Source organism: Rhinatrema bivittatum, chromosome 7 (assembly GCF_901001135.1).
Source record: "Rhinatrema bivittatum chromosome 7, aRhiBiv1.1, whole genome shotgun sequence".
In the NCBI taxonomy this organism is placed as follows: domain Eukaryota; kingdom Metazoa; phylum Chordata; class Amphibia; order Gymnophiona; family Rhinatrematidae; genus Rhinatrema; species Rhinatrema bivittatum.
This window is the reverse complement of record NC_042621.1, coordinates 138192794-138216405: the sequence shown is the minus strand read 5'-3', so window position 1 is coordinate 138216405 and position 23612 is coordinate 138192794. Positions and strand designations below refer to the sequence as shown.

Genomic DNA, 23612 nt, shown 5'->3' with positions numbered 1-23612 from the left:
CCAGAATACCTAGCAGCTTAAGCAGCAGAAACCTGTTTTGGCAGTTAAATTTTGATTACCCTCATGATAGCATATATTGCTACTGTTAAGTCACTGGGCTGACAGGTAAATATAATTTTTAACTGGTCAGTTTAAGCATAATCTAAAAGCTATAGGCTTGATACACAAATTTAGATACCTTTATCAGTATAAAACTTCTTAAATGTGTCTTCCTTTTTGTTTTTTAATTTTCTCTCATTATTTTTCTGGTGATGAAGCAGTATATTTATTTCTTTTTAGTGATGAATACTCTAGAAGACTGTGGTAAAGTTCTTCTTATTAAAATTTGTCTGCTGATTTTTTTGCTCATGTCAGGTTGTACACTGATCTTCAGGAAGAGGAAGAGGAAGAGACAGACAGATTTCTAATGGAGTGTAGCTCTGATCCTTCGCTCCATGAACGCCTGGCCATTCTCTCCCGCACCTTTTATAACCGCAAGAATCTGGTACAAGGAGACTTCATGCTTTACTCTGATGACATCTTTATTATTGAACCTTTGGTAAGGAACTTTAAAACTGGTGAGCAGCTTTGCACCAGAGCATATGGTAGATTTAGGGGATAAGGGAGGAGGTGTAAGACATGAGAAGAGAGGGTGAGACTAGGCAGCGGATTAAACATCTATCTAGGATAGTAAAGAACAAATATGGAATAAAAATAAAAACTGATTTGGATAAGGAGTGATATGCTACAAGCAGTCTAAATTTTTTTTTTTTAAATTAATTGTTTATTATTTTTCAATAATTGACAAAGAGTTTCAAAATTTTACAACATATTCATCCATCTAATCTTTCATAAGGAAGAAAATATATATCATACCCCAACAATATAATCTAAAACAAAAAGAAATTAAGCAAAACAAAACTCTTGTAATTATAGAAGTAAAATAATTAAGGAATATAGGGGATCCAAGATGTTATAAGGGAGCATAAATCATCAAATTTCAAAATTATAGGAAATCTTTAAGGAGAGATACATATAATCATTAATGCCCGAACTATTAAGGTACAGCACCCTCAGTTCCAAAGTTATCCAAAAAGGAACGTAAATGTGAACGATCGTAGTATACATATATGTTATTATTTATATACATTAAGCATTTGCAAGGATATCTGATTGTAATTTTGGCTCCAGCTGCCTTGCTTCTTGGCACATCTCTAACATCTGTTTTCTATGAAGTTGGGTACTTCTTGAAAGATCAGGATAAATTCTAATTTTTTCACCAAAGAAAAGTTTCTCTCTGTTGCGAAGAAAACACTTCAAAACTGAGTCTCGGTCCACAGGAAAAACAAAAGTACACAGTACAGTTCCCCGGTACTCTATTTGTTCTAGTGTAGATGATTCAAGAAGTCCAGTCAAATCTGCCCCTAAATTTAGGGGAGCATTTGATTCCATATGTGAGGTTTCAGTTGTTCTTGATACAAAATAAATCTTTGAAATAGGTGGTATGGCTTCACTTGGAAAAGAAAGAACTTCCAACATGTATTTTTTGAACTGACCTCGTAATGATACCAGTTTCATAGAAGGAAAATTTATTCTCACAGGACAAGCAGGATGGTTGTCCTCACAAATGGGTGACATCGAGGATGGAGCCCACCACGGAAAACTTCTGTCAAAGTTTAACAGAACTTTGACTGGCCCCTACTGGGCATGCCCAGCAAGGCACTGACCCTGCAGCCAGCAGGGGTCTCCCTTCAGTCTTCTTTTTTCCGCGCAGCAGTTGCCACGCGGTGAAAGGAGCTCTCTAACCACGTTCCTGACAGGAATTTGGAAATTAATTTCCTAAGAAAATTTGCCCCTCAGGGGTCTCCCTTCGACAAATTTTTTAGTCATCTTACGGAACCCGGTAAGTTTTTTGCCTTCTTCCATCGACTGCCGTCGATTTTGGCCCTTGAGGCCTGTTGGCACTTACCGATCCCCAGCCTAAATTTTGGCTTCAAGCCATGGCAACGGGGTTCCGCCGTTGTCCGGATTGTACCCGGACTATGTCCATCACAGACCCCCACAGGGTTTGTGTAATGTGTTTGGGTAGTGAGCATGATGTCCTGACTTGCACCAAATGTGCCTTAATGACACCTAAGGGTCGCAAAGCCAGGATGGAGAAGATGGGGCTCCTCTTCCATGCACCCACCCCAACGCCATCGATAGCATCGACGTCATCGGAACCGGCACCGTCGAAGTTGTACCATCATCGTCAACCCTCCGGTGACCGTCCGCCATCGATCGCTTCTCGGCCGTCGACTCCCGTCCCTTCCCCGGATGGGCGAGGGGATCGGAAAGAAAAGCATCGCCATCGACGGCACAAGTCTCGGCCTGTCGAGGATCCACAACCATCGACCTCTGCTCAAGCCGAGCCACCGACAAAGAAGCCACGAACAGACCGGACACCCTCCACGTCTCGTTCGCCGGCATCGAGGAAACCCTCACCCTCTCGGGGTGCGGGGACCGTGATCCCACCGGTTACGGTGGTCCCTCCGGCCCTACCTCAGCCTCCCTCTCCCGTCGAGCCGGGTATGTTTACCCCTGGTCTCCGGGCAGAACTGGACCGACTGGTCCAGGAGGCCATCGAGAAAGCGATGAAGAAATTACAACCTCCATTGGCACCGTCTCCGGCACCGGTTCCATCGCCGCCCCCGGCACCGACACCGGCACCGGCTTCGCCACCGAGGAGGGAACCGACCACCGAGCCGTTGATACAAGCGCTAGCACCGCTACTGAGCCGCATGGAGGCGCTCATGACGGCCCTTCCATCGGTGATTCCAGTACCATCGACAACACCACCGTCTCCAACTGGATTCTCATCGGCAGGAGAAACACCGTTCCGGATTCCCCCTTCCGGGGTGGTTCCATCGGTACCTTCTGGTATATCTCCACCGATATATCCTTCGGTTCCATCCATTCCGTGCCAGGCACCGATTCCATCGGCAGCACCGAAGCCATCGATGCCATTTCTGGTTCCACCTACGGCACCGATTCCACCTCGGTTTCCATCGATGCCTTCAGAGCCTCAGCCAGGTCCATCAGGGCTACAAGCCCCACATGATCCCTATGATACCTGGGGTGATGATGATGATACATCTTCTGACACAGATTTGCCTTCGCCACCATCTCCTACAGAGAGTAGAAAAAGATCTCCTCCTGAGGATCTATCTTTCATTAATTTTGTGAAAGAGATGTCAGAAGTTGTACCTTTTCAACTACAATCTGAAGCTGATGACAGACACCAGATGATGGAACTCCTTCAATTTCTGGATGCTCCAAAAATCATCGCTTCCATCCCTATACACCAGGTGTTTTTGGATCTGCTCAAGAAAAACTGGGAATCTCCTTCATCAGTGTCCCCAGTTAACAAAAAAGCTGACTCCACCTACCTTGTCCAGTCAGCACCAGGTTTCCAAAAACCTCAACTGGATCATCGCTCTGTTGTAGTTGAGTCCGCGCAGAAGAAGGCCAAGCGTCTTAAGCCTCACTCTTCTACCCCACCTACCAGGGACAACAAGTTCCTAGATAGTGTTGGACGGAAAGTCTATCATGGAGCTATGTTGATTTCACGCATAGCTTCATATCAACTCTACATCACTCAATACAATAGAGCCATCCTTAAGCAGATGCAAGACTATGCTGACACGTTGCCGGACCAATACCAACCGCAGCTTCAGGCCCTTCTTCACAAGGGATTTGAGGCAGGGAAGCACGAGATTAGGACTGCCTACGACATATTCGATGCTTCCACAAAAGTTTCAGCCACAGCCATCTCAGCCAGACGTTGGGCTTGGTTAAAGTCATCCAACCTTCGCCCAGAGCTTCAAGATCATCTTGCTGATTTACCCTGTTTAGGCGACAATTTGTTTGGAGAGCAAATTCAGCAGATTGTGGCGGAGTTAAAAGACCACCATGAGACGTTGAAACAACTCTCATCTGTCCCACCTGAGGTGACCTCCAAGCAACCGCAAAAGAAGGACTCTAAGAAGTCGTTCTTTCGACCACGTCGCTACTACCCTCCGTCAACTAGGGCTCGTCCTGCACGGTCCTCTAACAGGCCTCAGCCTCGTCAGCCAAGAAAACAAAGACCTACTGTAGCCCCACCTCCTGGGCCTGCGGCGGGCCTTTGACTTCCCTGTACTGAGCACAAACCAACTCCCTCTTCCACACATCCCTGTGGGAGGTCGTCTGTACCACTTTTTACACCGTTGGAAACAGATCACCTCAGATCAGTGGGTGCTCGCAATTATCGCACAGGGTTACCACCTCAACTTCATAACACTTCCACCAGACTCCCCGCCCCTTCAGGCATGGAGTCTAACCAGCCATTTGACTCAATTACAACAAGAAGTATTCCTTCTTCTACAATCAAATGCTATAGAACCCGTCCCTCCTTGTCAACAAGGGAAAGGATTCTACTCCAGATACTTCCTAATACCAAAGAAATCAGGAGGGCTACGTCCAATTCTGGACCTTCGAGCCCTCAACAAGTATCTGCAAAAAGAAAAGTTCAAGATGGTAACCCTGGGCGCCTTGCTCCCTCTGTTGAAAAAGGGGGATTGGCTGTGCTCTCTCGACCTCAAGGACGCTTATACCCACATTGCGATACAACAATCTCATCGCAAGTATCTGCGTTTTCTGATAGGCCACGACCATTATCAATACCGGGTACTACCTTTCGGCCTGGCATCTGCTCCACGAGTCTTTACCAAATGTCTCGTAGTGGTAGCAGCATTCCTCAGGAAGGAAGGTGTCCACGTCTACCCCTACCTGGACGATTGGCTAATCAGGGCCTCCACCCAACAGATTGCTCAATCCTCCCTAAAATTGACAATTCACTCACTCCTTTCCTTAGGGTTTCTTGTCAATTACGAGAAATCCTGCTTGGTCCCATCTCAGACCTTATCCTTCATTGGGGCAGACTTGGACACCTTACAGGCAAAAGCCTACCTTCCACTTCAACGGGTCCAAACTCTCATGTCCCTAGCTCGCCAGCTCCAGTCGCAACACACTGCCACAGCTCGCCAATTCCTCATCCTCCTAGGACACATGGCATCCTCGGTTCAAGTCACTCCCTTGACCCGACTAGCCATGAGAGTAACACAATGGACTCTGCGACACCAATGGATTCAGGCTTTTCAGCCTCTGTCCTCCATCGTCACAGTTACACAAGCGCTACGCCTGTCTTTAACCTGGTGGACGACTCAAGTCAATCTCCTTCAGGGCTTACCCTTTCTCCTACCAGATCCACAGGTAATCCTAACCACCGATGCTTCCCACATCGGTTGGGGGGCCCATGTGGACGATTTACAAACCCAAGGGTTATGGTCGCCAGAAGAAGCCGAACACCAGATAAATTTCTTGGAACTTCGAGCAATTCGCTACGCGCTCAGAACTTTCAAAGATCGTCTATCGGATCAGATAATCTTAATCCAGACGGACAACCAAGTGTCCATGTGGTACATAAACAAACAGGGAGGCACAGGCTCCTTCCTTCTGTGTCAGGAAGCTGCGCAGATCTGGGCAGAAGCCCTCTCCCATTCCATGTACCTCAGGGCCACTTACTTGCCGGGAGTGGACAATGTATTGGCAGACCAGCTAAGCCGTGTCTTCAAACCACACGAGTGGTCACTCGATCCTCTGGTAGTGACCTCTCTGTTTCACAAGTGGGGTTTTCCCCGCATAGACCTCTTTGCGTCCCCTCAGAACCACAAAGTGGACGATTACTGCTCTCTCATTCGGAGCCAACACTCTCAGCCGAGGGATGCCTTCTCCCTCAAGTGGACGACAGGTCTGCTTTATGCATTCCCTCCACTTCCTCTTCTGTCAAGGACTCTCGTGAAGCTTCGCCAGGACGGAGGAACCATGATCCTGATAGCACCCCACTGGCCACGCCAAGTGTGGTTTCCCATACTCAAGGATCTCTCCATCCGCAGGCACATCCCTCTGGGAACGGATCCGCATCTGCTCACTCAAAACGACGGATGCCTCCTCCATCCCAACCTCCAAGCCTTGTCCCTGACGGCATGGATGTTGAAAGGTTAGTCCTTCAGCCATTTAACCTTTCGGATTCGGTTTCTCGTGTCCTGATAGCTTCACGAAAGCCCTCCACCAGAAGATCCTACTCATATAAATGGAAAAGGTACACATCATGGTGCACTTCTCAGTCCCTTGATCCCCTTTCCTGTCCAATCTCTAAGTTCTTGGACTATTTATGGCACCTATCAGAATCCGGTCTAAAGACCTCTTCCATTAGGATGCATGTCAGTGCGGTTGCCGCCTTCCATAAGGGTATAGAAGGTGTCCCTATTTCCGTACAACCCCTGGTGACACGCTTTCTTAAAGGCTTGCTCCATCTAAAGCCACCTTTACGTCCTCCGGCCCCATCTTGGGACCTTAATCTGGTTCTTGGTCGTCTAATGAAACCACCTTTCGAACCTCTACACTCCTGTGACTTGAAGTATCTCACATGGAAAGTATTATTCCTGTTGGCTATTACTTCAGCTCGCAGAGTTAGTGAGTTACAGGCCTTAGTCACCTATCTGCCTTACACTAAACTCCTGCAAGACAGGGCAGTACTCCGCACTCACCCTAAATTTTTACCTAAGGTAGTTTCGGAGTTTCATATCAATCAATCCATCATCCTACCTATCTTTTTTCCCAGGCCCCATTCCAACTCTGGGGAACAGACTCTGCATACCCTAGACTGTAAACGAGCTCTAGCATTTTATCTAGACCGTACAGTTGCTCACAGGAAGAGCACTCAATTGTTTGTCTCCTTCCATCCTAACAAGTTAGGACAACCTGTGGGTAAGCAGGCTCTCTCCTCCTGGTTGGCGGACTGCATTTCTTTTTGCTATCAGCAAGCTGGCATTCCTTTTCAAGACCGTGTAAAAGCACACTCTGTGAGGGCCATGGCGACTTCAGTAGCACACCTTCGATCGGTGCCGCTTCCTGACATCTGTAAAGCTGCAACCTGGAGTTCTCTCCATACCTTTGCAGCCCATTATTGTTTGGACAAAGCTGGAAGACAGGACTCCATCTTCGGCCAATCTGTCTTGCGTAACCTTTTTCCAACTTAATGTACCAACACCCTTCCACCTCCTGGTAGGGTGCGGATGTCCTTACCAAATTCCTCCCCAGTTGTTGTGCCTCTTGCACGCTGTTGGGTACATTTGGTGCAAGTCAGGACATCCTCAGCTCGGTACTCACCCATTTGTGAGGACAACCATCCTGCTTGTCCTGTGAGAAAGCAAATGTTGCTTACCTGATGTAACAGGTGTTCTCACAGGACAGCAGGATGTTAGTCCTCACGAAACCCGCCCGCCACCCCGCGGTGTTGGGTTCGTTTTGTTTTTACTTTTTAGGCACTGCCTGTAGCTTTGAAAATCAGACTGAAGGGAGACCCCTGCTGGCTGCAGGGTCAGTGCCTTGCTGGGCATGCCCAGTAGGGGCCAGTCAAAGTTCTGTTAAACTTTGACAGAAGTTTTCCGTGGTGGGCTCCATCCTCGATGTCACCCATTTGTGAGGACTAACATCCTGCTGTCCTGTGAGAACACCTGTTACATCAGGTAAGCAACATTTGCTATATCCTCAAGTTTAAGTATTTCTGATAATTTTCCAGAAATTCCAATGTATTCAAAGTATTTGCCTCACTTTGTATTAATTTTACTTGGATGTCTTGAACTTTAGTTACATTTGATTCAATTTCTTTGATTTTCTTCTCTTGAGTATCCAACACTGGTTTGGTTTCATTATCTTTTTGTTGTAAATTAGTTACCGCCACTGTTAGAGTTGTAATTGCCTTCTCCAAGGCGACTAGGGCATTCCAAACAATATCTAAAGTAATTTCTTGCGGTCTTGTTAACTTGAGACTGAGATCTGGGCTTACCTCCTGAATCCGGCAGACCTCCAAAATTCTCTGAATTTCGTCCACCGGTTCCTCTCCCCCACCGATAGCAATCATGGCCGTGCTCTCATCCACCGGACTCTGCACAGTGGATCCCCGCTATTCTCTCTGCTCTCCTTGAGCATCAACGCACGCCACCACTCCAACGGCTCCTGGCCCGAAAACAGCCGCTGCCGCCTGGGCTCCTGCTAGCCCCACCGGCCACCGGGTCCAGGACTGTTCCGAGCTCTTGTCGTGGGTAGGGGAGAGGGAGTATCGGGCGCCCCAGGGCTTAATGATGTCGATATGTCCAATGGCGTCTGGGCGCGCTCCCCACCCGACGCCTCTGTGGACCTCCTCTCTGGGGTTGAAGTAGTTACCGCGTTGAAAAAGCCCTCGATCATAGGTTGAAGGAGATTTGGTGAGGCGGCGACTGCGGATTCCAGCCTCACTCTCCCCTTCCTCTTTGTGTGAAGCATTCTGTTTCAAGAAGAAAAATTCAGGTCGGGGAGCTGCTCTCAACACGTCCTCTCCTTAGGACGCCATCTTGGATCCTGCAGTCTAAATTCTATGGTTGTTAACTGGGATGTATCCTTGCAGCATGGATAGGAATAACTGGGCAAACTGGATGGGCTAATTTGTCTTTTTCTTCCATCATCCTCTGTTATTGTGTAGTCTAGTGGTTAGAACTTAGAAACATAGAATACAATAACAGATAGGGAACATAAGCCCCATCCAGTCTGTCCACTTTACTTTCTGGTGCAATACCATAGATCTGAGCTGATCTCTGGCTTTCCCTTTACTTGTTTGCAACTAGGGATCCTTTGTGCTTATACCATGCTTAGGCTATGCCCAAGAAAAGACCTAGAATACAAGTTTGAGACTTCTCTATCATCAACTCTTTGTGGGACCTTTTTGGCAAACCACTTTCTCCGTGGGCAAGCAGGCACAAATTCTGCTACCCAAGTGGATGACTGCAATCATATGGTGCTGAAACAAAACATCCTCTATCAGAGCTCAGAAAGACCCAGAAGTCTTTCTGAGCTATGCATAAGTATTCCCATACAGCTACCATTATATGAGTCTTCTCAGTTGTTTTTCTTCTACAGAAGTGAAAGGATGATGCTGTCTATATTTTTGGGGGGGGTTTTTCCTCTAAATTATGAGTTATTCTTTCTTTATATTTTTTTTAATTTTTCTTTCTGTTATTCTTTTTGAGTCTCCTCAAAACAAACAAAATTAGTCAGCATCTCCTAAAAAATGGTACTGCAACTTCTCTTGTGTGATGAAAGCAGATGGGGTAAAAGGAGATCCCTGTCTGCGCCATCTTTCAACAAAAAGCACTGCGCTGAGACTCCACTGGGGCAAAAAACTAAAATGGCTTCATCTACCTCAGATATTTAAAAATTGATACCATATGCATTAGCATGATCCACATTGGCTGAACCAGTGCAGAGGAAGGACACAACATCATTCACCTCTAGCACTTCAAATCAGCATCACAGAAATTGGGAATGTCGGCGTCATCCACATTGTTGGCACCGACGATTACAGCACTGATAGCTTTTAGCACAGATACAACTCCTTGTAACAGACAGGTCATTCCCAAACCCTTTATGGAAAAATAAACACCTTCTATCTTAGTACCAGAATCAGATACTTCTTCAGTAAATCTTTAACTTCCAGTTCCTCAGCATCACTCGTTTGAAATTGTGGTTTTAAGTTTCTGCTTAATTATATGAAGAAGATTCCATCCACTCGTCCACCTGTATCAATAATGGAACCAGTCTTAGAGATTTTACTCTGAGCTTCATTCAAATTTCCTATTCCACCTTATCAGAGACATGTCAGGGTTATCAGGACTTGGCTATCAGAGGCTGCCCTGGATAGGAGATGCATACCTGAAGAGGCTAGGCCCGAGGCATGATGGTGGAGCCCAGGAGTTGGACAGGAGCTAGGAGAAAACGTTTGGAGCAGGAGCACTGGTGTAACCAGAGGTTAAAATATGAAAATAAGGTGATAAAGAATTCTTTTTACTGACCTGAGTCCCGGGGCTGGGAAAAAAAAAGCATTGCTGGGATGTGGCATTCTTTTTCATTTTTCTTTGAATATGTTACTGCATGGGGGAGATGTCCAGGCAGCTGCAAGAGCTCTTCCTCCTCTCTTCAGTTAGAGGGAGGGACAGAACTGCTGAGATTTTACTTCCATGTTTGCAAAAGCAGCCCCCACCTTTTGGAGAGAGGAGTAGCAGGTGTAGAGAGAGGTGGGGCACAGCTCAGAGAAGGAGCTCAGAGCTGTTACTCTTTGACAGAGTCTTTTTAAAGTGCCATTTTTACTGGAAAAAGGACACTGTGGGAAGGTATAGGCACATTTAAGAGTGAATGGGATATGTGTGTTTGTGAAACTTACAGTAGTTAAATGCAGTTCCCTGTACGTACCAGGATCAGTCCAGACAGTAGGGTTATGTCTCCCTTCCAGCAGGTGGAGTCAGAGGTCAAAGTTCTAAGCACCTCCCATATCCCAGAGTGCCTCCTGCGATCCTACAGTATTCCTCTGACTCCAGCAGGTGAAGGAAGACATCCCCTGCGGTCCTGTTTCTTTGGTCAGCTGAGTAAATTTACCTTTATTTGTAGTGAAGGGAGTTTTTTGTCCCTGGCTGATCTTTGACTAGATCTTCTTATGTTTAAAAAAAAAAAAAATTTAGAATTAATTTGATGCTGTGTCCGTTGTCCTTGACACCTGGAAGACTTTAATTATTCCCGGGCAAAGAGGGGATTTACCGGTGGGCCGGTCCCTCCCCCTTTCAGTGCCAGAGAAGTTTATATGCCTCTGAAGGGAGCTTAGAGATTTTTTGTTGATTTCCAGGGAGGTTTCATTCCCCTGAAGAGAAAGCTCCATTAACTGTATAGCAGTTTAAAAAAAAAACCAAAAACTGTTAAGTTCAAGGCAAATTTTAATATTGGGAAGGACACAAGACAAATTTATTTCAAGCCTTTCTTTTTTTCAGAGCTGCTTATTAATTTTTTTTTTTTTGTTATGCCACGTGGTTGTCGCTGTTCTGCCTGTGGAGAGTCTGCAGCACGGCTCTCCAGAGACAGTCTGTGCTTTCGCTGCGTTTCTGGCGGCGAAGGGCGATCTGAGCACATTGAATGTTTATCACCTCCTATTTTAGCCCCAGAGCACTCTAGTTTGAATGAAAATGATAATATTCAACCTTCTTTACCCCCGGGGGTGGTATTAAAGCAGCCATTTTCATCACAATTTATGTTGCTTATGCATAAGGCATATTTGGAGGCTACAGCAGATACAGAAGTTAATCAGCCACCCTCTGCTAAGATTCCTAAGCATGCAGAGGAACCTATGTCACATTTAATTAATATGAGTCAGGATCCTGACTTACAAGACCCACTTCTGGGATCATCAGCTGATATTATTGATGAAGAGGTTATGGGATCAGCGCTGGTGGAAGGGGATGATCCTCAAGTACTGCGATTGTTTCACAAAGAGGAGTTAGATCCTCTTATTCCTTTTGTACTAGAGGAAATGGCAATTCCAGCACCACAACCAGTAACGGATTCCACTCCTGGGGATCCTGTTCTCGCAGGGATTAGGGCTCCACCTCAATCCTTTCCTTTTCATCCTAAGCTTTTCCAGTTGCTTACTAGAGAATGGGATTTCCCAGAAGCTGGTCTTAAGGTTACTAGAGCTATGGATAAACTTTATCCACTTCCACAAGAATTTTTGGATTTGTTAAAGGTCCCTCAGGTTGATTCTGCAGTTTCTGCTATTGCTAAGCACACCACAATTCCAGTAACTGGAGGCACTGCTCTAAAGGATTTTCAGGATAGAAAACTTGAGGTTCTTCTTAAGCATATCTTTGAGGCATCCGCTTTAGGTGTTCGGGCGGCGATATGCAGTAGTCTAATGCAGAGGGCAACTCTTCGGTGGGTCCAACAGTTACTTACCTCTCAGGATTTGCCGTCAGCAGAACTTGAACAAGCCAATCGTTTAGAATCAGCAGTAGCATACACTGCTGATGCTTTATATGACTTGTTACATACTTCGTCTCGTACTATGGCTTCTGCAGTTTCTGCAAGGAGGCTTCTTTGGCTTCGTCATTGGGCAGCTGATGTAACTTCCAAATCTCGCTTGGGCTCTTTTCCATTTAAAGGATCATTACTGTTTGGGAAAGAGTTAGAGCAGCTCATTAAAGATTTGGGAGATAATAAAGTTTATAAATTACCAGAGGTTAAACCTCGTTCCTATTGTTCGTTCAATTCCTTTAGAGGCCGTTTTCGGGGCCAGAGAAGATTCCGTACTGGTAGAATTCCATCTTTTTCTACATGTCAACAGCTTTCAAGGGCTCAGGTTTGGGCCCATTCCTTTCGTGGGAGATGGCCTCTCCGTTCTAACAGCTCCCAAACTTTTCCATCCTCCAAATCTCCACAATGAAGGTGCGCTGGCCCATTCCTTGGTGCCAGAAATAGGAGGACGTCTCTCACATTTTCACAGGGAATGGGTCAAAATTACCTCAGACAATTGGGTCCTCAATATTATAAAACAAGGCTACGCTTTGGATTTTGCACGCCCATTAAAGGATCTGTTTCTAGTATCTCCAAGCGGTTCTCTTCTAAAGCAGCAACTTGTTCGTCAAACCTTACATTGGTTGCAGGATCTAGGAGCTATTGTTCCGGTTCCTCTGTCCCAATATCGAACCGGTCGTTACTCCATTTATTTCATTGTTTCCAAAAAAGAAGGAACATTTCGTCCAATATTAGATTTGAAGGAAGTAAACAAGTCACTTCGGGTTCCTCGTTTCCGTATAGAGACCTTGAGATCAGTCATTGCGGCCGTCCACAAAAACAAATTTTTGGCTTCTTTAGATCTGTCAGAAGCTTATCTACATATACCAATTCAAGAATCCCACCAGAGATATCTTCGTTCCATGGTATTGGGCGAACACTATCAGTTTCGGGCTCTTCCATTCGGTCTAGCAACTGCGCCTCGAGTGTTTACCAAGGTAATGGTGGTAGTTGCAGCAGCACTCAGACGAGAAGGGATATTGGTTCATCCCTATCTCGACGATTGGCTCATTTGATCGAAGTCAAAGACTCTTTGCGAACTAGCGATCCAAAAGGTTCTGCATCTTCTTCATATGCTTGGTTGGGTAGTCAACTTCAAGAAAAGTCATCTAGTCCTGACGCAAGTTTTGCAGTTTCTGGGTGCTCGATTCGATACGGCTGTGGGAAAGGTTTTTCTTCCACAGGACCGGATGATCAAATTGATGTCTCAAGTCTGTTGGCTTTTGGATCTAAATTTACCCACAGTATGGGATTATCTACAGGTTCTTGGTTCTATGGCATCTACTCTGGACATGGTCCCCTGGGCTTTTGCACATCTAAGACCTTTGCAAAGGGTGTTGCTTTCCAGGTGGGACCCCAAGTCAGAGGAGTTTCATCTTCCTCTACCCCTTCTGGAGCCGGTTCGGTCTAGTTTAAACCGCATCACTTGCAGGAAGGAATGGACCTAGAGCCTCCTCAGTGGATATTAGTGACAACGGATGCCAGCCTTTTCGATTGGGGAGCTGTATGCCAGTCACATTCGACACAAGGTCGGTGGACAGCTTCACAAGCCACGTGGCCTATCAATCGTTTGGAAACCAGAGCGGTACGACTAGCACTCCGCAGATTTCTACCACTTATTCAACATCAGTCGGTGAGGGTTCTCTCCGACAATGCCACGACGGTAGCGTACATCAACAGGCAAGGCGGCACAAAAAGTCACTCCGTCGCCATAGAAACAGACATGCTAATGACCTGGGCCGAATCTCATCTACGCCGTCTAGCGGCATCGCACATAGCAGGAGTAGACAATGTTCAAGCAGACTTCCTCAATCGTCAGTATCTAGATCCCGGAGAGTGGGAACTTTCCTGGGAGGCAATGAACATTCTCATTCAAAGGTGGGGGACACCCAGGTTAGATCAATACGAGTCAATACGTGTCAATACGAAAGCGGCTTGGTTCTACAGTCGAAGGAGAGAACATGGAGCGGAAGGGGTGGATGCCTTGCTTCTACCTTGGCCCAAAGACATCCTTCTTTATGTGTTTCCCCCATGGCCACTAATAGGAAAAGTCGTGAGACGATTAGAATCCCACGAAGGTCCGGTGATTCTCGTCACTCCAGAATGGCCTCGCAGACCATGGTATGCGGATCTCATCAACTTAGCAATCGACGGTCCAGTCTGCCTAGGCCACCTCAACAACCTCCTTCGACAGGGTCCAGTATATTTCGACCAGGCGTTTCGCTTTTGTCTAGCGGCCTGGCTTATGAAAGCAGGCAATTAAAAAAGAAAGGCTATCCAGACTCAGTTATCACCACCATGCTTAGTTCGAGAAAACCTTCTACTTCTCTCACCTATGTTAGAGTATGGAAGGTATTTGATGCTTGGTGTAGTAAGTCCGGGTTGTCTTCGCGCAGAGCTACAGTTGTAGACATTTTGGCTTTTTTACAAGACGGTTTAAAAAAGGGTCTGGCTTATAATTCGCTCCGCGTTCAAGTTGCGGCAATAGGCTGTTTACGAGGTAAGGAGAATGGTGTGTCTATTGCTATACATCAGGATGTTGTCCGTTTTCGCAAAGGAGCCAAACATTTGAAACCACCAATCCGGGCTATCTGTCCATCATGGAATCTGAATTTGGTTCTTTGTAGTCTTTGTGCTCCTCCTTTTGAACCCCTTAAGCAAATAACTTTGAAGGACTTAACGCTCAAGGCATTGTTTCTCGTATCAATTTGTTCTGCAAGACGCATTTCAGAAATTCAGGCATTGTCTTGCCGTGAGCCTTTCTTGAGAATTTCAGATTCAGGTATATCATTGCGCACAGTACCATCCTTTTTACCCAAAGTGGTTTCCTCTTTTCATCTCAATCAATCTGTTGAATTGCCAGCCTTCCCAGATTTGGATAAATCTTCTTCTCAATCACGAGACTTAAAAAGACTTGATGTCCGCCGAGTGCTTTTACGTTATTTAGAGATCACTAATGTCTTTCGTCTTTCTGACCACCTTTTTGTTCTATGGAGCGGTCCTAAGAAGGGCTATCAGGCTTCTAAGGCTACCATTGCACGGTGGTTGAAGGAAGCCATTGCTTCGGCATACATTTGTAACGGTTGTCCAGTTCTTGATGGTCTCAAGGCACATTCGATACGCTCTCAGGCGGCGTCTTGGGCCGAGAGTCATTGTGTTTCACTTAAAGAAATTTGTAGAGCGGCGACCTGCAAATCTTTGCACACTTTTGCCAAACATTATCGTTTGGACGTTCGCGCTCCAGACGTCGACTCTTTCGGCAGTAGTGTGCTGAAGGCGGGACTGTCCGGATCCCACCCCATTTAGGGCAGCTTTGGTACATCCCTACTGTCTGGACTGATCCTGGTACGTACAGGGAAAGGAAAATTAGTTCTTACCTGATAATTTTCGTTCCTGTAGTACCAAGGATCAGTCCAGACGCCCGCCCAGTTTTTTTCCGGAGAGTTCGCTATTAAATACTGTTAATTTCTTATTTTGATTTCCTTTTTATATTTTCCTATGCAGTGATTTAAGAAGCTCTGAATATTGTTACGTTATTTTTTTCAGGTTATGTATTTGTTCTATTCATATATATAGTTGATCTAGCCATTGATTATCCTTATTCATGAGTTTCTGCTTTGTTATTCAAAATACTGGAGGATCGCAGGAGGCACCCTGGGATATGGGAGGTGCTTAGAACTTTGACCTCTGACTCCACCTGCTGGAAGGGAGACATACCCCTACTGTCTGGATTGATCCTTGGTACTACAGGAACGAAAATTATCAGGTAAGAACTAATTTTCCTTTTGTGTGGATTTATTTTCTATTACTTTTGTTTGGAATCAGAAGGCTGCATATTCAAAAATTCAAATCCAAAGATCCTAGTTGCAAATATGGCCTTAATGGAGATAAGGTAACAAATGTCTTTCTTTCAGAGTAAATTTTCTCTGTACTGTAAAAACTAACAGTTTCTTTTAAAATTCATTTTTCAAAGGAAGGAGACATTTGGCCAAATTCTACATGTGAAGTTAATGTCATCTTCAAACCCCTATTGGCAAGGACATATCAAAGCACAATCTTCTGTGATATCACAGGTAAGACATTGTTCAGCAGTAGCACAAGCACACATAATGGGGGTAATTTCATAAAAGCCCACATTAATGTATGCGGGCTGTTATATAACTAAGTTACACCAGTTTTCAAAGGAAACTTACACACCACTTTGCTTTGAAAATTATCCCATGAAAACTTCCTACACAAGGTTTCACTTATTACTTTATGCAGGGAAAGTTTTTGTGGGAATTTACATGCATGCTTTTTAAAATCCAAGCAGATAATTTTCCAAAGCATTTATGCATGTAAGTGGGCTTTTGAAAATTGCTCACTGGGAATGCGGAAAAGTATGCATGGAAGCAATTTGGTACGTACTTTCTTTGCACACTGTAAAAAGGCATTCTCAATTGTGAAGCTGGAGTAGGGAAATCATTTATGCATGTGCTCTAAATATTTAATAGTATACACATAAATGTCCACATGGACATTTACATCTGCTCTCTAGCAGGTGTAAATATGCACACCTAAGCTGTGCTAAAATGCATGGTTACCTCTACCCAGCTCCACCCCCAGGAATGCCTCTGCTCAGTCTGGATAAACATACTCATAAACATGACATATATGCATAAGTTCACCTGCCTATTGGTTGGCAATTATCAAAATGACCATTTATGTAGGTAAAGCATTTTTTTTACTCACAATAGTCTCTTTGAAAATTACCCTCCCTAAGGGCAATTTTGAAAAAGCAATTCCGCCAGTAAAACAGTGTTTTACCTGCAGAAATGTAAATGCTTATGTAAAATTATCACCTAAAATGCAGGTAAACCTATGCACATATGTGATGTTCATGCATAATTTTATCCAGAATGAGTAGAGGCATTCCTTCGGCTGAAGTTATGTGCATAATTTTGTATTTTAAAAGCACGCGCATACAGTTTCATGGAAAATTTGTGTTGATGTTATTTAGGAGAGTTATGGGTGGATCCTTGGTCCGGTGGCAGATGACCACGCCCCCAGGGGAAGATCCCGAGAGGGACCACCGGTCAGGCTCAGAGTTAGGAGACAGACACACACTAGCTCTTTTATTAGACAGTATACTGAACCACCAGAGGTGGCAGTAGTGAGCTGGAATGCCCGGCTGGGCTTTAGTCCCTCAGATACTGGAACAGTGATCCCTGGAGGCTGAGCTGTAGAGAAACTGAGATAGTGAGTAGGCAGAGTATGCAGAGTTCATGGAAAGAACCTGATGGTAACACTCACACAATGTCTCATAGAAGCCCAGGAGCTGGAATGTATAGGCCCTCAAGGAGCGAGTACCTGGTTCCAGGGAAAGCTCTGAGAGAGCGATGGTAACTCACTGATGTAGTTGGCAGTGATGACTTCCAGGCAGAAGAGAATATGGAGCGAGGGCCCTCGAGGAGCGAGTACCGGTTCCAGACTGTCACCTGAAAAACAAAGGAGAGAGCGAGGTCCCCGAGGAGCGGGTACCCCTAGTAAGTCCGAGGAGGCAGAGTAGCTTAGTTAGAGTAACCCGAACCCGTACCCAATCCTTGCTAACTCAATCTGTTAGCAAATTCTAAGACCTTATATATCCGTCGCGGGTGACGTCATCTCAGGGAGACGCCCCTGAGGTTCGCACCATCGCTGGTACTTCAGTTTGGGCCGCGCCGTGCGCGCGCCCCTAGGCCTCCAGGAAGCATGGTGGGTTGCAGCATCTAGCCAGTCCGGGGATGCCGGAGGACTTCGGCAACAGGACGCCGCGGCAGCCAATCTTCCCGCGGACGAAGAGGGAGGCGCCAAAGAGGTAAGGAGGGCGGAGAGAGGGCGTCGGGAACCGACAGACACAACAGTACCACCCTTCAAAGGGCGATTTCCTCTTCGGGTACCAGGCTTAGGTTTTGAAGGATGCGCGAGGTGGAACTGACAAAGCATCTCTTTGTCCAGGATATTGGTCTGAGCCTTCCAAGAGATCACTTCGGGGCCGAAACCTTCCCACTTTAGAAGGTATTCAAAAGTCTTGCCTCTTTTACGAACATCCAGAATCTCTGTGACTTTGAGTTCTAATTCGTCTTCTGTATTGATAAGTGAGTCTTTAGATATAGAAAATAGTTCACTAGGAGTTGTATCATCTTCTTCTTGAGATATAGAAGAACATTCACTGGTTAGTGTATTGTCTTTGGCTTGAGATATGTATGTATGTATTTATTTATTTATTTACTTAACATCTTTTATATACCGGTATTAGTAGGGACATCATACTGATTCACAATTAAACAGCAGAACTGAAATTACATGATAACAAGGGAGCGTAACTAGGAGGGGGGATAACTTGAGAACAGCATGGAAGAAATAGTTAAAACAACAAGAGGTAACTCAGTAGAGACTTAAGTAGAGGCTTAATGTGCAGTATCTTGGGGCAGCAGACCAGGGGGGGGCACAAGTAAACAAGGTCTTATTCTGGGTAGGCACGTTTGAATAACCAGGTTTTTAATTTCTTCTTACATTTAATGGGGCATGGTTCAAGGCGCAGGATTGGGGGAAGAGTATTCCCTAGGGATGGTCCAGCAATTGATAAGGCACGGTCCCGTGTTGAGGAGAGGTGGGCAGTTTTAAGTGTGGGTACAACAAGGTTGCCTTTATTGGTAGTTCTGATGGGTCTTGATGATTGGTATGGGGTAAAAGGCAGGTCGAGCCAGTTTGAATTATAAACATGGAGGGATTTGTGTACAATGGTTAGTGTTTTGTAGTGAATGTGGGAGAGGATCGGGAGCCAGTGCAGCTCTTTAAGGATGGGAGTGATGTGATCACCTTTGTTGGTATTTGAGAGTAATCGTGCTGTTGCGTTTTGCAGCATCTGTAATGGCTTTATTGTAGCATAAGGGAGCCCAAGGAAGAGTGCGTTACAGTAGTCTAGTTTGGTGGGAATAGTAGCTTGTATCACTGTGCGGAAATCTTGGGGGTATAGTAAGGGTTTCAGTTTTTTTAAGACTTTAAGCTTGAAAAAGCCGTCTTTGAGTATGGAGCTAACATATCTCTTCATGTTTAATTGTTGGTCGAAGATGACACCAAGATCTCTAACGAATGATTGGGCTGTGATGGTGCCAAATTTTGGGTCGTTTGAAAGTGGGTGGGGGGGAGGAGAGTGGGAGGAGATTAGCAGGAGTTCGGTTTTATTGGTATTGAGTGCCAGTTGGAGGTTGGTTAGCAGGGTGTTGATGGATGCCAAGCAGCTTTCCCAGTGGTTTAGCACGTCAGAGATCGAGATGTGGATTGGTATAATGATCTGAACATTGGCATAAAGGAAGAACTTTAGTTTGAGATCAGTGAGGAGATGGCACAGCGGAGTAATGTAGAGGTTGAAAAGGGTGGAGGAGAGTGAGGAGCCCTGTGGGACTCCCTGTTGCAAGGGGTGAGAGGCAGAGATGGAGTCTCCTATTGTAACGGAGAATTTTCTTTTTGATAAGTAGGATTTGAACCAGGCTAGAGCAAGGCCAGAGATGCCTATGCTTTCTAGGCGGGCGAGGAGGAGGTTGTGGCTGATGGTGTCAAAGGCCGAGGAAATGTCTAAGAGGGCAAGCAGGTAGTTGTGTCCTTGGCCCATGCCTCTGAGAAGGTGGTCATAAAGGGTGAGGAGTAGTGATTCTGTGTTAAGATGCTTGCGAAAGCCGAACTGAGATACATGGAGGATCTCATGGTTTTCAAGATAATCCATGAGTTGAGTATTGACAACCCTTTCCTTAAGCTTGGCTATGAGAGGGAGGTTGGAAATGGGGCGGAAGTTGGACAGGTCTTTTGGGTCTAGGGTGGGCTTCTTTAAGAGGGGCTTGACTACAGCATGCTTGAGTGAGTCAGGGACAGAGCCGTGTGAGAGGGAACAGTTAATGATGTCAGCTAACGCACTGGCTATGGATTTGGGGATTGCAAGGAGGGCTTTGGGGGGGGGGGGGGATAGTGTCACTGGGGTGTGTGGCAGGCTTAAGTTTCTTGAGGATGTTTTCAATTTCTTTGGATGAAGTGAGGTCGAGAGCATCCATTGTAGGGTGGGAGGAAGCAGGAGGTGGGGGGAAGGAGGGGGGAGAGGGGTTAGTCGAGGGGGAGAATCTAGAGAGGAGGGAGGCGATTTTGCACTGGAAGTAAGTAGCGAGTTCCTCACATTTGGAGATTGCATCGGCGATAGAGGTGGTGGGTGGGGTAGATTTTGTAAGACCAGAGACAAAGGAAAAAAGTACTTTGGGGTTGAATCTATATTCATGTATTTTCTTCACATAGAAGTCTCGTTTGTGTTTTAGGGTAGTGAGTCTATAACTGTGTAGTGCTGTTTTGAAACTGGCGGCCTGTTGTGGGGTTGGGTCCTTGCGCCATTTACGCTCTTTTTGTCTGAGGATATTTTTAAGGGACTTGAGCTCCAAGGTGTACCAAGGCTTTGTGGGTTTGGATGTGGGGTTAATGACTCGCTTGGAGAGGGGGCAGAGATTATTGGCTATGTCACCAGTGATGTTGTTCCAGGCGGCTAATGCTGCTTCTGGATCAGTGCAGGCTAGATTGGGTAGGGAGGCCGTGAGGGTGGCAGCTAGATCCTCACTGGGACAGGGCTTCCTAGATATTATGGTGGTGCTGTGGGTGGTGTAGAGTGGTATTGGGGGCGTTGGTGGATGGAGAGCCTTTAATAAGGTAGTGGTTGGTCCAGGGGACTGGGAAGCAGTTAGGAGTGGAAGAGGCAAGGAAACCGGAGTTGATGAACATCAGGTCAAGCATGTGTCCTGCCTTGTGGGTGGGGGAGGTAATGATCTGGTCAATGCCTAAGGCTTGGAGGGATTTAATGAATGATTCACATGAAGGGGAGGGAGATGGGGCATCAACATGGAGGTTGAAATCCCCAAGGATAATAGAAGGAGTGTCTGAATTGAACCATTCAACAATGAATTCAATTAGGGGTGATGGGTTGGCTTCAAGGAAAGCAGGGGGTGCATAAACCAGACAGATTTGTAGTTCAGAAGACCTAAAGAGGCCTATTTCAAGTTTAGGTGGGATGACTATGTGTATGGTTTTGAGGTTGAGGTGCTTCTTGGCTGTGAGGAGTAGGCCTCCTCTTTTTTTGGGCCTGGGAATAGAGAATATCTCGTAGGATGAGGTAGGGAGTTGGTTGATAAGTACAACATCCGTGTCTTTGAGTCACGTCTCGGTGACTGCACAGATGTCTGGTTTGTGTTCGGCTAACAGGTCGGTGAGGAGAAGAGTCTTTTTAGATAGGGATTGTGCGTTGAAAAGTATTATTGACAGAGTGGTGAGGCCTAAGAATTGTGTCAGGGGAGATGTGAGGATGGGGATTAGGGATTTATGCAAATTGGGGGGGGGGGATAGTGTGTGCGAGAGGGCGGTGGTCTGGAGAGGGGGTGGTGGATGCAGAGGATAGAGTAAAAGGCCATTTGTGTGGCAAGAGGTAGCAGGGGAGGAATTGGGAGAGAGTCTTGGATTGTGAAGAGGTGGGTGCAAAGGGAGGACCTAAGAAAAAGGAATAGTATGGTGCTAAATACAGAGGTACGTAGGGGTGACACTGCGGGTGTTCCTGTTATTGCTTTCTTATTACTGCTGGTGAAGGGGTGGATGGGGATAACAGAGGATTCTTGGGGTACAGTGAAAGTATAAGAAGAAAGGGGCAGCACGAAGAGGCACACTAAGGGGCAGGCCGCTTAGTCGTGCACCTTCGACACGCGACGCATGGCGCGCGGCGCCTACGGCTCACCGCAGGGCCTTTTCTGGGACTCCCTCGTCGCTCTGTCTGTCGTCGGTGGTGCCTATGATGACGTCGTTGGTTGTGGGCGATGGCTTCAGGGGGCACTGGAGAGAGGTAGGCCTCGGGTTGCTGTCCCTCGCCGGCAGGCCTCAGGTTGGTCTAGGTCCGGGTCGCTGTCCCTCCCGCGTGAGGTTGAGATGTCGGGGGGGGGGGGGGGGGGGGTGCCTGTGTGTCAGCGGGCCTCAGGTCAGGCGTCTCTTGGTGGCGTCCCTCGGCGGCATCCCTCGATGGCGCGGAGGTATAGTGGCGAGGGTCGGGCGACGTGAGTCCGGTCGAGCGGGTCGGGTGTAGTGGCGAGGGTCGGGCGGCGTGGGTCCAGTCGAGCGGGTCGGACGGCTGCTGCAACAAGATATTGAAGAACATTCCCTGGTTAGTGTATTGTCTTCGTCTTGAGATATTGAAGAACATTCACTGGTTAGTGTATTGTCTTCATCTTGAAATATTGCAGAACATTCACTGGGTATCGTATCATCTACCTTTCCCCCAAAGCAAATGTCCACCAGCTGACGACTCTGATGGTTGAGTAAAGTCCTTCTGGAGATTCTCTTCCATATTTTCTGACGTTGCTTTATTCTCAAAAGCTGTGAGAAAGTACACCTGTCCTTTCGGAGACTCAGCTCTAGACTTCTGTCGTATGGTACAGTCATAGTGTTCCTATGGAGGAAGAATATCAACTACTTCTTTGGAGAAGATATCCCCGAAGGGGGTGTAGTAGAGCAGCAGACCCGGTACTGCTGGATTCGCAGGCGTGCTTATAACAGGCGATATCTCCTTAAGGCATTCCCCATGACATTCTGGGCCCCAGTGGGAGAGATCCAGAGATGCCCAGTCGAATTGGGGTTGATGTACTTGCAACCAGGGTAACCCCAGGGCGATAGGGTGCACAGCCTTTTCCAGTACAAAGAAGGAGAGCAATTCCGAATGAAGAGCTCCGGTGTGGAGAGTAACTGATTCGGTTTGGCAAGTCACATCTCCCGGTAAGGGCTCTCTATGAATGAAGGATAATCGAAGTGGGTTTTTCAACTTGATGAGGGGGATCCTCAAATATTCCACTAGACTTGTGAGAATGAAGTTGCCTCCTACCCCCGAGTCCACCCCTCCTTGCGTCCTGCCCCCGAGTCTGAACCGTGACTGGTCCGTAGGTCAAGGAGACTGGGAAGAGAGAGCGTAAGAGAGGGTGCAGTAAGGCCTAAGAATAGTTCTCCTGTAGGACTTTGGCCCGTCCGTGCTTTCGGACGAGTGGAGCATGTAGAGACATCGTGGCCGGGCTGACCACAGTACATCCAAAGGCCGCACTTCTTCCGAAATCTTCTCTCCTTGGAAGTCAAGCGTCCATGACCAAGTTGCATAGGTTCATCTGTATCTGCAGCAGGGATTACTGGAACTATCCGAGGTGTAGAGACAGCACTGACCTGTTTCAACCCGGGTAACACCCTAGGCCGGAGTTCCTTCACCTTGTCCCGGAGCCGGTGATCAATCCGAGTAGCCAAGGCTATTAATTCGTCCAGCGAGTCAGGTGTCTGGCGAGCGTCCAGCTTGTCATTCAAACGGTTATGCAGGCCTCTGCAAAAGAGAGTCTTGAGACATTTGGGGTCCCAGCGAAGTTCTGCCACAAGAGTTTTGAACTCTATGGCGAATTCAGCCAATGATCTGTTGCCTTGCTTCAAATCCACTAAAGCAGAACCAGCTACAGAAGTTCGAGCAGGGTCATCAAAAAACGGATTTAAACAAGACCATAAATCCTTCTATGTCCTGCAAAATAGAGTCCTTGTGTTCCCACAAGGTGGATGCCCAAGAC

At 46.5% G+C, this 23612-nt stretch overlaps 1 protein-coding gene across 1 annotated transcript in view; it reads left to right on the top strand.

The window, feature by feature from the left end:
- The window catches only part of HYDIN (HYDIN axonemal central pair apparatus protein), a 1819717-nt gene that overhangs the window by 221724 nt on the left and 1574381 nt on the right, over positions 1-23612 (top strand). The window contains exons 9-10 of the mRNA XM_029609235.1: positions 355-538; positions 15962-16061. Coding sequence (XP_029465095.1) covers positions 355-538; positions 15962-16061 — 284 coding nt within the window. The remainder of the gene's footprint in view (positions 1-354; positions 539-15961; positions 16062-23612) is intronic.